Source organism: Petaurus breviceps, unplaced genomic scaffold, assembly GCF_028583685.1.
Source record: "Petaurus breviceps papuanus isolate PSGF00001 unplaced genomic scaffold, PetGlider_PUasm1.0 90925, whole genome shotgun sequence".
In the NCBI taxonomy this organism is placed as follows: domain Eukaryota; kingdom Metazoa; phylum Chordata; class Mammalia; order Diprotodontia; family Petauridae; genus Petaurus; species Petaurus breviceps.
In genome coordinates this window covers 14080185-14092558 of record NW_027187380.1, presented here as the reverse complement: position 1 = coordinate 14092558, position 12374 = coordinate 14080185, and the positions used below count along the sequence as shown (strand labels likewise).

Genomic DNA, 12374 nt, shown 5'->3' with positions numbered 1-12374 from the left:
GAGTGTGCTTTCTCCTTGTAAAGCACAGGTAAAAATTCGAACTGTTTGAACGTGGCAATCAATACATATACTGGCCTAGGTGACCTTGAGATTGGTCCTCAAAGCCCCAGCTACTGCTTCTCTCTGTCTCTGTCTCTCTGTCTCCCTCTCTCTGTGCATTCAAGGTTAAGTGACTTGCCCAGAGTCACACAGCTAGTAAGTGTCAAGTGTCTGAGGCCATATTTGAACCCAGCTCTTCCTGATTCCAGGGCCAGTGCTCTATCCACTGTGCCACCCACCTGCCCCCATATATTATAATTTGAAGTCCCCTTGATTACTCTTCTCTGGGTACTCTCCAGTTTACCGGTCTTATCCTTAAAACACTTAAATCATTAGATTGTAAGCTCCTTGAGGGCAGGAACTGTCTTTTTAAAAATTTGTATCCTCAGCACTTAGCATAGTGGTTGCCACATATTAGCTTGATAAATGTTTATTGATTATTGATTTAAGCATGGGGCCCAGAACTGAAAGCCATAGTCCAGATGAGATTTAACCTGGGACTATCACCTCCCTATTTCTGGGAACCAGATTTAATGCCTTCCAGGATTATATTAGGTTGGGTTTTGTGGTTTTTTTGGGTGGGTGACTACCGTATCACATTGCAAATTCAAATTGAGTTTGTGGTCTCTTCTGGGCCCCTCCCCACCACACCCTTTGCTTCTGTCACACTCCTGCTTTCTAGGTTTAAGAACTAACATTGTGTGCACATCCCTATGGCACTTTCTAGCCCTTCCAGGGACTCTGCCTCCACTCATAGCCACAAGTTTGTATTTAACAAGGAGTCACTGGAGTATTTAGGCAGCAAATTCTAAGAAAACTCAGAAAGTGAAGGAGGAGAATTCCAGTAACTTTCCCTTCATCAAGATAGACTTCTGAGCTGTTCCTGCATCCTCCTCTATGTCCAATCAAGCCTTCTCCTTTCAGTGATGGAAATGAGTGTGCATAAATCTCATCTACCAAATAATTGGTCAGTATTTAAAAATATTAAACTGAAGTCATTCTGCCATTATTTATTCACTACCTCAAGGCTTTCTCTTTAATAATTCTCTGGCAGCTTTTCATTGCCATTTTCAAAATGCAATTAGGCCAGGCAGGCCCTGGATTGGGTGGGGGTGACGCTGGGTCCCTCTGAGGCTTCTGCTTGGCTCCCCTGTGGGAGTGTGCAATGAAGAGAGTGAAGAGCCCAACATGGCCCACTGAACGTCTCACTGCCTGATTATAACTATACCCACCCTGTTACCTCAGGGACTGATTTGACCATTTGTTATGATTCATCTATTTTTAAGTCTTGGTTTGTTTTATTAATTAAGCTCCTCCTTTCATTTTATCTTTTTTTTTTGCCCTTTTTCTGGGAGGGCAATTGGGATTAAGTGACTTGCCCAAGGTCACACGGCTAGTAAGTGTTAAATGTCTGAGGTCACATTTGAACTCAGTCAGTCAGGTCCTCCTGACTCCAGGGCTGGTGTTCTATTCACTGTGCCACCTAGGCACCCCTCCTCCTTTTATTTTTATTATATCAGTGTTTGAGCCTCTCTGAAACAGCCCTTGCTTTAAATCCTTGAGTGGAAAGAAGCTTGTGTTTGTACATAATGAACTGGGTTCACACAAAGATTTATGTCCTCAATTTAGACTATGTGTGACCTTGTTGTTATTGTTGTTAACTGTTCTCTTTTCAGTCATATCCAACCTCGTTTGGGATTTTCTTGGCAAAGATACTGGAGCGGTTGGCCATTTCCTTCTCCAGCTCATTTTACAAATGAGAAAACTGAGGCAAGCAGGGCTAAGTGACTTGCCCAGGGTCACACAGCTAGTACTTGTCTAAGGTGGGATTTGAACTCAGAAAGATAAGTCTTCCTGACTCTAGGCCCAGTACTCAATTCACTTTCACCACCTAGCTGCCCCTAGTAATGCTGTTGTTGTTCAATCTTGTCTGACTTTTCATGACCCATTTGGGATTTTCTTTGCAAAGATACTGGAGCAGCTTGTCATTTCCTTCTCCAGCTCATTTTACAGATGAGGAAACTGAAGCAAACAGGGTGATGTGCCTTGCCCAGGATCACACAGCTACTAAGTGTCTGAGGCTGGATATGAACTCAGGTCTTCCTGATCTCCAGGCCCTACATTCTATCTACTAATAATTCATCATTCTAGACTTCACTCATCATCCTAGACTTCACATCTGTGAAATGATGGGGTTGGTCCTTTCCAACTCTAAATCCTAAGAAAAAACTTTGCTATTATTATTAAAGACAGATAAAGTGCATTTTTCCTGGGGCGGCGGGGGGAAAGGGGGACTGAAAGGGAAGAGTAACCTACTCTATCAGCCAGTGATTTTGTGAATTACTGTGAAGTGCTTCCAGAGAAGTGGCAGTGGAAGACAGGACCAGAGAGAAGGTTCAGGTCAGTAAAAGTCAGCATATTTGCTGATCTGAAGCAACAAGTTAGAGACAGAGAGATAGATGGAGCATCCTCTCACTCCTGTTTTGATTTGCGCCTAGTAGAGGTGAAGTCAGAAGCAGCTAGGTGGCAAAGTGGTTAGAGTATCAGGCTTGGAGTCAGAAGACCAGAGTTCAAATCTGGCCACAGATACTTACTAGCTGTGTGACGCTGGGCAAGTCACTTCATCCTGTTTGACTCAGTTTCCTCATCTGTAAAATGAGCTGGAGAAGGAAATGGCAAACTGCTCCAGTATCTCTGCCAAGAAAACCTCAAATGGGGTCAGGAAGAGTCAGACACGACTGAAACAAGTAAACAACAAAAGAAGTGGAGGCAGCTAAGTGTGGCTTGATGGACAGAGCACAAGGCCCAAGTTCAAATGTGACCTTAGACCCTTACTGGAAACTAGGCAGAAGTGAACAGAGTGCTGGGCCTGAAGTCAGCAAGGCTCATTTTCCTTAGTTCAAATGCGGCCTCAAATGCTTCCTGGCTGTATGACCTTGGACAAGTCATTTAACCCTGCTTGCCTTAATCCACTGGAAAAGGAAATGGCAAAAACCACTCCAGTATCCTTGCCACGAAAATCCCATGGACAAAAACATCCACAAGTGAAAGACCGAATAGCAAAAAGAGAGGGAACTCAAACTTGGATCTTGGATATATATCTAGTAAAGGACATAAAGTTTGTAGTAGACTCGTTTGCACAGAGAAAAGCTTGGAGGCTTTGAGCTCATTTGTACATGAAAAGGCTAAAAAAGCAATTTGGAAACCGACCTTGACAGTAAACTTGCCCCAGGGTTTAGATTGCTTTGGTACATTTCCTCCAGCCTCTCATTTGCATAGACCTACTTTGAGAGTATAAAAAACTGGAGAAACTCACACCCCAGAGCTGCTTGGTGATCATTGTGCCAAGGACCATGGCCTGATTATGGCCTCGCCCGGGATTCAGCTCTGAGCCAGAGAAGGTGTGTAAGTCAATAAATTCTTTGAGCTTCACTTTCCTGTCTGTAGGATGAGATAGTTGAACTCAATGGTCTCTAAAGTTTCTTTCTAACTCTAAATCTGTTCCAGTGAAAGAGGACAAAAATGCCACAACAGAGCAAGCCTAGCCCAGCTAGGTGTCAAGTGTCAAATTCAGTGTCTAGACACTGAGGATTTGGGGGGGGGGGGGGCATGTTGTTAGTGGGCTTTGCCTTATATGCTTGAAGTCTGAGCCTTTTCTTCCTTTGGATGCTAGTGTTTTTGCAGGACAGTATACACACATGTAGGAGGTTATGTTACATAATTATGGGAGGAAGATGTTTTGTAGCTAGTATTTTTATTGTACTGTATTAGTAAATGCTTTTGCTTAGAGTTAATTATGTCTAGTGGCTGATTGTTAACAGGAGGCTTACTGGTGGGGATTCATGAGTTGTAGTACAAATATCATTAGAATGTTAAATAACAGTTACACTCTGGGAACCTGACCTGAGAATTACAGGATAAATTGACTGTTTGTGTTAAGTGTCTGAGGCCGGATTTAAACTCAGATTCTCCTGACTCCAGGGCCAGTGCTCTCTTCACTGTGCCCCATAGCCGCCCCTCCAGAGACTTTCAAAGAGGAAAGTAAAGAAATAATTCCCTTGGAGTGTTCTAAATACAATCTTGCTCTGAAGTTGCTGGGGGGGGCGGAGCAGGGTGCACTGTGACCTTAATATGACCTCTCCTATTCAAGCTTTGTAATTGTACACAAGTCAATTAACCTCTCTATCCTTGTCTCTTTAATTAAAAAAAAAAGACAGTAAGATCTGTGTCATATATAGATTGGGTAGAAGGAGATGAAACAGAACAATTATATGTTAGACCTGGAAAGGACAATATCTTATACCAATCCTCCTTATTTTAATGAGGAGGAAACTGAGACTTGGAAAGGTTAGTTAATTCACCAAGGTCATACAGCTAATTAAAAGAGCCAGAACTAAGATCACAGATTTACAGATGGACACTATTTGTAATGGGGACCACCCAGTGCTCATTCAGGCACACCATGAAATACCTCAGCTTCCGTGAATATCCAGTTCCAGCCAAAATGGAGGTGGGGGGGTCCACCATAATTCTCCAGTGGATTCTCCAGTCTCTGTGGATTCTCATTCATGGCCCCATCCTAATCATTGGTGACTTAAATAAACTGACACATACAGTACTTTAAGGTTTGCAAAGTACTTTCCATTTATGTTATCTTATTTGTAGGTGCTATTATTATCCCAGTTTTATAGATTAGGAAGCAGACTGACAGTGGACTTGCCCAGGGTCATATAGCTAGTATAGAACTTGAACTAAGCCTTCTTGACTCCAAATCTAGTCCACCTAACTTAGATATGTAGCTGTCATATTCAATCATGTTTTCCAGTAGCATCTGATTCTTTGTGACCCCATTTGGGGTTTTCTTGGTAAAGATATTGGAGTCATTTGTGAAATGCCATGCACAGAAGCTTTCCAGAAGAACCGCTACTGTGAACAGCTTTTTTAAGGTTCTGATTACTCAGTATAGTGATCACTCTATTTATTCTATAACAAAAGCAAAACATCCATGGAAAATTTAGGTACAGCATAATTCAAAATGCAGCATTCACCATATTACAACTTATCACAGAAAATCACAATATTATATTCACAACATAGTCTCAAAGTAAAATAGTCACTCTTAAGTTAACTCAGTCACTTATCAGTGGTATCAAAGTACACAGTCAAAGTCTTCTACTCTTGGGGCAAAGTCTTGATTAACTCAATTAGTCACTTATCGCAAAGTCTTCCATTTAAATGGCCATGGATCCTGGAACAAATAGAGTCACTATACTTTGAAATCCTACTGACTACACCATAATGTAATGCCATGCACTGAAGCTTTCCAGAAGAACTGCTACTGTGAACAGCTTTTTTAAGGTTCCGATTACTAGTATAGTGATCACTCTATTCCATAACAAAAGCAAAACATCCATGGAAAATCAAGGTACAGCATAATTCAAAATACAGCATTCGCCATATTGCAACTTATCACAGAAAATCACAATATAATATTCACAACATAGTCTCAAAGTAAAATAGTTACTCTTAAGTTAACTCAATCAATCGCTTATCAGTGGTATCAAAGTACTTGCACAGTACTTTTTTTTTTTTTACTTAAGTAGTACAAAGTCTTCTACTCCTGGGGCAAAGTCTTGATTAACTCAGTCACCTATCAGTAACAGTAGTCAAAGTACTCAAAATACAATCAGTCACTTATTCAGCAAAGTCTTACTAAGTATCATACACAAAACCCTCCACCCCTTAGGTCACTAGTAAACTACAATTTCATCTTTACTCAGTACCCAAGGAGAGGTCTTTTCATCTTGACTTGGGATCTGTTCTTAGATTCCCTGGATCCCCTTCCATGGTGCCAGATTCTACCTGGATTCACCAGACTATCACCTGGGCTCAATGGCAGACAGCTCCCAGTTCCTTGACCAGCTTTCTGGGCAGGTCCTGCTCCACACTGAACTTCATAAGGTCTGGTCCATGTCAGCTCCTTCACCATTTATGCTCCAAGGAATTCAAGTCTCAACCAAGCCGCAAACAAAGTCTCAGCATCCCAGTCATGCCTCAGTTACCTGGGCTCCTAGCTCCTAGCTCCAGCTCCTGGCTCTGGCCTCCTGGCTCCTGGCCTCCTAGCTCTGGGCTCCTGGGCTCCTGTTCAGAAGAAGCTCCACCACCACAAGTTCTCAGGATTAAGTTCTCCATTCTTCTGTAGCTGTTCTGCCACCAGATCTTGGTCTCAAGAAAATTCTGACTGTGCCTCTCTGGGGCTTTTCTTATATACACAGTATTAACTACTTCAGTTAACAGAAGACAGGAGTTCATACCTTCTGTTCCCCCAATCAGAGGCTTGATCAGTTACTAAGTGTTAAGTACCTGCTACTTTTGCCAACACAAAGGGATCTTCAAATTCAAAATTACATTACCATTACAATTTGCCATTTCTTTCTCCAGCTCATTTTACAGATGAGGAAACTGAGTCAAAAAGGGTTTAGTGACTTGCCCAGGGTCATACAGCTAGTACGCCTCTAAGTAGCTGGAATACTTGTCATATTTGAAGATTGTAGAAAGCTTGGAGGGATACCTAGTATGCCAGAATTAGGATCCCAAAATATCTCAACAAGTTAGAACAAAACTAGGATGCTTGGTTTAAAAAAAGAAAAGTCAACTTCACAAGCACCGGATGGAGCAGACCTGTCTCAACATGAATTCATGTAAAAAGGATCTGGGAGACTCAATAAACTGCCAGCTCAATATGAGTGATTTGACAGGAGAGAAAAATGCGTATTTGCCCACAGGCAGCATTAACCAAAGTATAGTGTCCAGAATGAGAGAGATGAGGGTCAATTTGTACCCTGCCCAAGTCTAAAGGCATCTGGAATATGGTGACCAGTTCTGGATCCTATGTTCTAGAAAGACCATGGACAAGGTGGAACATGTCCAAAGGATTGTGGCCAAGATGTTGAAGGAACTAGAATGTTTAGCTAGAAGAAGAGATTTTGTAAGGATATATAATAGCCACCTCTAAATATTGAAGAGTTTTTACATCTAGCATAGACATACTGAAGCTCCGAGTGGAGGGGGGGGGGGTGCTGGGATCTCCACTACTCTCAGTCCTATGCTCAGGCATTTAGGTGTGGACCAGTCCATTGCTAGGGGAAGTCTGACCTCTAGTTAGGGAAATTTGGCTCCCTTTATTTTCATTCTTAGCTCATTAAATCCGAACCTTGGCATCCCAAGGACAATGTTACTTTTTGTCTCGAGTGTAGGGGGAATAGGAAAAGAGGCATTCATTGTACACTATTGATAGGGAATGAGAAGGGTAGTTTACTCCTGCTTAGAGAGAAATGTTAAGCATAAAAGAATCACAGAGGGCATTAACAGAATGATTAGAAAAGCACTCAGTAACTGCACTTAGAGCTATGGTTACAATCCATCGGAGGCTAATGGTTTGAGCCTTATCAGCACATAAAGCAGTTGTGCAATACTTCCACTTAGACATTTCACATTTCACTGGGCATTTTCGCCATTCAGTTGCTCCTGGCACTTCTTTGCTTGGCCCCTCTCTTGGCAGTGGACCAGCTCTCTGATGCAGAAACTTCCCCTATTCTCAGCCCCTGCTGTTCCAGTGGCATGGCACAGACACCATGCCAGCAGACACTTCTGCTATTGCTGTTATGATGGACGATGCTGCAGCCACAGACCTTTGGAAATCATGAGATCCTTTGGAAAACTTCCCATCTCAGAATATTTGTTCTCTTAAGGTCAGGAAAGAAGAATTACAGAAAGTAAAGGCAGCCAGGGACCTGGATAAGTCACCCTGTGTATCTAACTTCCATAAGAAAAAGATCATTCCATCAGGATAGAGAAGCATCCTGTCCTACCTCACATCTTTCTGGAGCCACACATTTAGAGAGGAAAAGCTGAGACACCCCAGCCTGGAACCATATTCTCTTTTTAAAAGGTCCTCTGAGTCATAAGTTCCTCCAATTCACCAGTGAGGAGACTCTTCATCATTACACAGTGTAAGACCCCAGGCATGGCTGGAAGTAGGTGCCCTCCCCTGGGGCAAAAAACCAGCTTCACATGACATATCAGAAGCAAGCAAAAAATAATTGTACATATTGTACACAACCCACCAGGAAGAAAAACATGAGCCTCCCCCATGATCCTGTTACATATAAAAAAGAGAACTAAATCTGTTCTCCTTAAGGTCAAAGGTATGAGAAAAATGAAAAGTCCAAGGGACAGTTTCTGGGTAATTAATAATCAATCTATTAATTAGGCCAGCAAATAATAAATTGATGATCAATGGTCTCAGTAACCAAAGACAAAACCAACGAGATCACTGAATGCTTACCTTTGGAAAAGTGTGTACCCCTGACAGGTGAAAATCAACCCTAATTGGTGAACAATTAATAAATGGGTGGGCATATTTATGAGGAGGTGGGCTAAAAATCTTCAGCTTTTCCTGCTGAGAACTGACTTAATCATGATACTCAACTACCTCCAGCAATCTGGACAAAGGAATCCATCTCTACCCAGACCACTCTGATTTTTTCCTTCCTAAGTTGGGTCATTCTAAATTCTAATGGAGGGTTCCAAGGACAGGAACTTATTTCCTGAGGGCAAGAATTCACTATTCTCTTTGTAAGGACTTCTAGTTGGGTGAAGTCCTGCACAAGATTGCAGGGCAGTCTCATCTATCAGCAATCTCCTTAAGAGACTGATTGACTGCCCTACAGGAGCTGGTCCCTAACCTCAATCCTAATTTAATACATTAATATAATGGAAAATAATCATTTCTCTCAGAACCAGGACCAAGGCTTGAATATTGCAGCAAGGCAGAATTTGGAACACTCTGACTTCAAACACTTTTGAGAAGCAGAATGGCAAAGTGTAAAGATCTCTGGATCTGGAGTCAGAAATTGTTGCTCAGTCATGTCCAGTTGTGTCCGAGGCTTTATTACCCCATTTGGGGTTTTCTTGACAGAGTGGTATGAAATGGAGGCAAACAAGATTAAGTGACTTTCTTAGTCACTTGGATATGTGTTTCACGTGATTGCGCATATATAACATATCAAAGCAGGATTTGCCGGAGCTCCAGTTTTGGGCTGGGGCAAGCTTCATCTTCCCTAGGGAAAAGCCATAACTATTAGGACTGTAATAATTCAGTAAGTGTCTGAGACCAGATTTGAACTCAAGAAGATGAATCTTCCTGACTTCCAGGCCCTGCACTCTATCCACTGTACCACCTAACTGCCCACCGAGTCCAAATTCTGACACCACCATTTATTCTGCATCTGTAAAATGAGGGTTTTGGACTTAGTGATTTTTAAGAACCCTTCCAGTTTTAAAGCTACGATTCTATGGCTTAAAGCTGCTTACAAATTGATATAATCTTTTAAGAAGTATTATATTCCTTGACACAAGAGGTTATCAAGTGAAGGTTAAATGACCACTTATTGGATATGTAAGATGGGATTCATACTTTAGGTAAGGGTTAGACCAGAGATCTCTTTTCATGAATGATATCTCTCTCTCTTTGTGTCTCTATGCATACACATTTTGGTGGCGATGGTGGGGGGTTTCAAACCTGTAATTTCTTTAAAAAAATTTTTTTTGTTTGTTTTTTTGGAGGGCAATTGGGGTTAAGTAATTTGCCTAAAGTCACATGACTGACTAGTAAGTGTGTCAAGTGTCTGGGGCTGGATTTCAACTCAGGTGCTCCTGACTCCAGGGCTGGTGCTCTATTCACTGCACCATCTAGCTATTTTTTTTAATTTTAAAAACATTATTTAATTTTTTTCAATTACACGTAAAGGCAAATTTTAACATTCTTTTTTTTTAAGTTTTTTTTTAAGTTCCAAATTTTCTTCATCTCTCCCTTACCTTCCCCCTCTCTAAGACAGTAAGCAATTTGATATAGGTTATATATGTGCAATCATGTAAAACATTTACATATTAGTTATGTTGAGAAAGAAGAAACAGATCAAAAGAAAAAAAAACCTGAAAAAAAGTGAAAATAGTATATTTTGATCTGCATTCAGACTATCAGTTATTTCTCTGGAGTTGGATAACATTTTTCATCATAAGTCCTTTGGAATAATTTTAGATCATTGTTTTGCTGAGAATAGCTAAGGCATTTATAGTTAATCATTGTTGCTGCTGTGTACAATGTCATTCTGGTTCTGCTCACTTCATTTTGCATCAGTTCATCTAAGTCTTTCCAGGTTTTTCTGAGAGCATCCCTTCATCATTCCTTATAGCACACTAGTACATTCTTATACCACAACTTGTTGAGCCATTCCCCAATTGATGGCCATCCCCTCAATTTCCAATTCTTTGCCAACACAAAAAGAGCTGCTACAAATATTTTTGTACAAGTCCTTTTCCCTTTTTTCAAATCTGTAATTTCAATGGTGTGGGGGAACTCCTGGAAGTGGAAGCTCCCTCCAGCAATGCAGATAACAACTCATTTGGAATTTGTCACTTAGAGTTTCTTGGGGCTTGGAGTGATTAAAACGACTTGCCCCAGGGTCACACAATTGCTAGAGGCAAGGAAGCAAGACTTACATCTTCCTGATTCAAAGGCCAGCTCTCTATCTACTATGGCAGTGGGACCTCTTCATAATCTATGAAAATTAATGCAGAAAAAAGTATAATCTGCCCCCACCCTCCCTACACACCCCCAACCTTTTTCTGAGACTAAGTGAAACATTTGTATTTCTGACCTGTGCCCCCTCTTATTCTACTCTCCAGATCCATACCCTCCCTAAACCATTTTCTCTCTTTTCCTCTCCTCTTTCCTCCCACCCTGTCTCCAGCCTGCTGGGATACTAGGAAGGGCAGCCTGGTGGCGGAACTGTCCACCATTGAGTTCAGCCACAGGGATCCTGTGTTTGGTGCCCTCTGGCTGCAGTCGAAGACAGGCACAGAATGTTTCTCAGCCTCCACTGATGGACAGGTAAGACAAAAAAAAGTTAGGCAGGGTGCAGGTAGAGAGTGCAATAGGTCACATGTAAGGCAGAACTTCCCCCTTAATGTTAAAGACTGGACAAAACAGAACCAGGGAAGCTTATAAAATCATGAGCTCCTGAAAGAATATCAGTCTGATGTGGGCTTGCTTGTAGTTTAGTGGGGAGAATGATTTGCAGTTAGAAGATTTGGTTTCAGATTTTGGCTCTGCCACATACCTGCCTATGTGACCTTGGGCAAGTTAGTCTACCTGTTGGTATCTCAGTGTTTTTGCCATTAGATTGTAAGTTCCTTGAGGACAAGGGATTGTCTTTTGCCTCTTTTTGTATCCCCAATGCTTGGCACAATGCTGGGCATATGGTAGGCAATAGATTTTGTTTATTGAATTGAACTGAATTACCTGTAAAATGAGGGTGTTGAACCCATTCATCCCTAAGGGTCCTTGCCAGCTCTTAAAAGCTGTAATTCCTAGCATTGAAAGGAAAATTTTTCATTTGGAGTTTTCACCTTGATTAACAAGGCAAAATGCAGGACAAAGAGAGAACTAAAAAGAGTTTATCATAAATACATCTATGTAGCAACACATTGAAGTGCAGATCACTGAAGATCAGTCTTGGTTTCAAGGTGGGGACAACTTTTATCTTTTAAAAAATTTATTTATTGTTGTTATTATTATTATTTTAAAGACAATCCAGATAGGTTCACCTCAGCAAAAGATTGGACCCTTGCATCTCAATTCTTCCCCAAACAGTTTGTAGACGACAAGGACCAGATACTACAAAAAAACCCTGCAGATTTGGTATCTCCTTCCCTACTAGAATTCCCTCCAACACTAACTGATTAGCAGTGCTAGGAACAATGGAATACTAAGTAAACCTAACCTAGGGATGGGATGAAGGGGAGGAGCTGTATTTACAAAGAAGTTGGCCAGCTATCCTCTCCCTCTCCTGGCCAGCCTGGTAACCAGGATATTGAAATGCCAGTTGAAATCACCTATGAAGAAGGTAGTTTTTCAGAGACTATTGCAAGAACATTTTTTTTTCAGAAATCCTTTATCAATCTTTGTCAGTTTTTTTTCAGAAATCCTTTGTCAAGTCTTCATTGCCTACCAATTACGTACAATGCAAACTCCTTAGCCTAGCATGATCTGGTTTCAGCCTACATTTCCTTCTTTATCTCTGTATCCTCCCAATGGGAACTTTCTATTTTCTTTCTTTCTTTCTTTCTTTCTTTCTTTCTTTCTTTCTTTCTTTCTTTCTTTCTTTCTTTCTTTCTTTCTTTCTTTCTTTCTTTCTTTCTTTCTTTCTTTCTTTCTTTCTTTCTTTCTTTCCTTCCTCCCTCCCTCCCTCCCTCCCTCCCTCCCTCCCTCC

At 41.3% G+C, this 12374-nt stretch overlaps 1 protein-coding gene across 1 annotated transcript in view; it reads left to right on the top strand.

Moving 5' to 3' along the window:
• Nucleotides 1-12374, top strand: part of DNAI2 (dynein axonemal intermediate chain 2) — a 74706-nt gene that overhangs the window by 25478 nt on the left and 36854 nt on the right. Inside the window, exon 7 of the mRNA XM_069075994.1 lies at nucleotides 10854-10993. Within this exon, the coding sequence (XP_068932095.1) occupies nucleotides 10854-10993 (140 nt within the window). The remainder of the gene's footprint in view (nucleotides 1-10853; nucleotides 10994-12374) is intronic.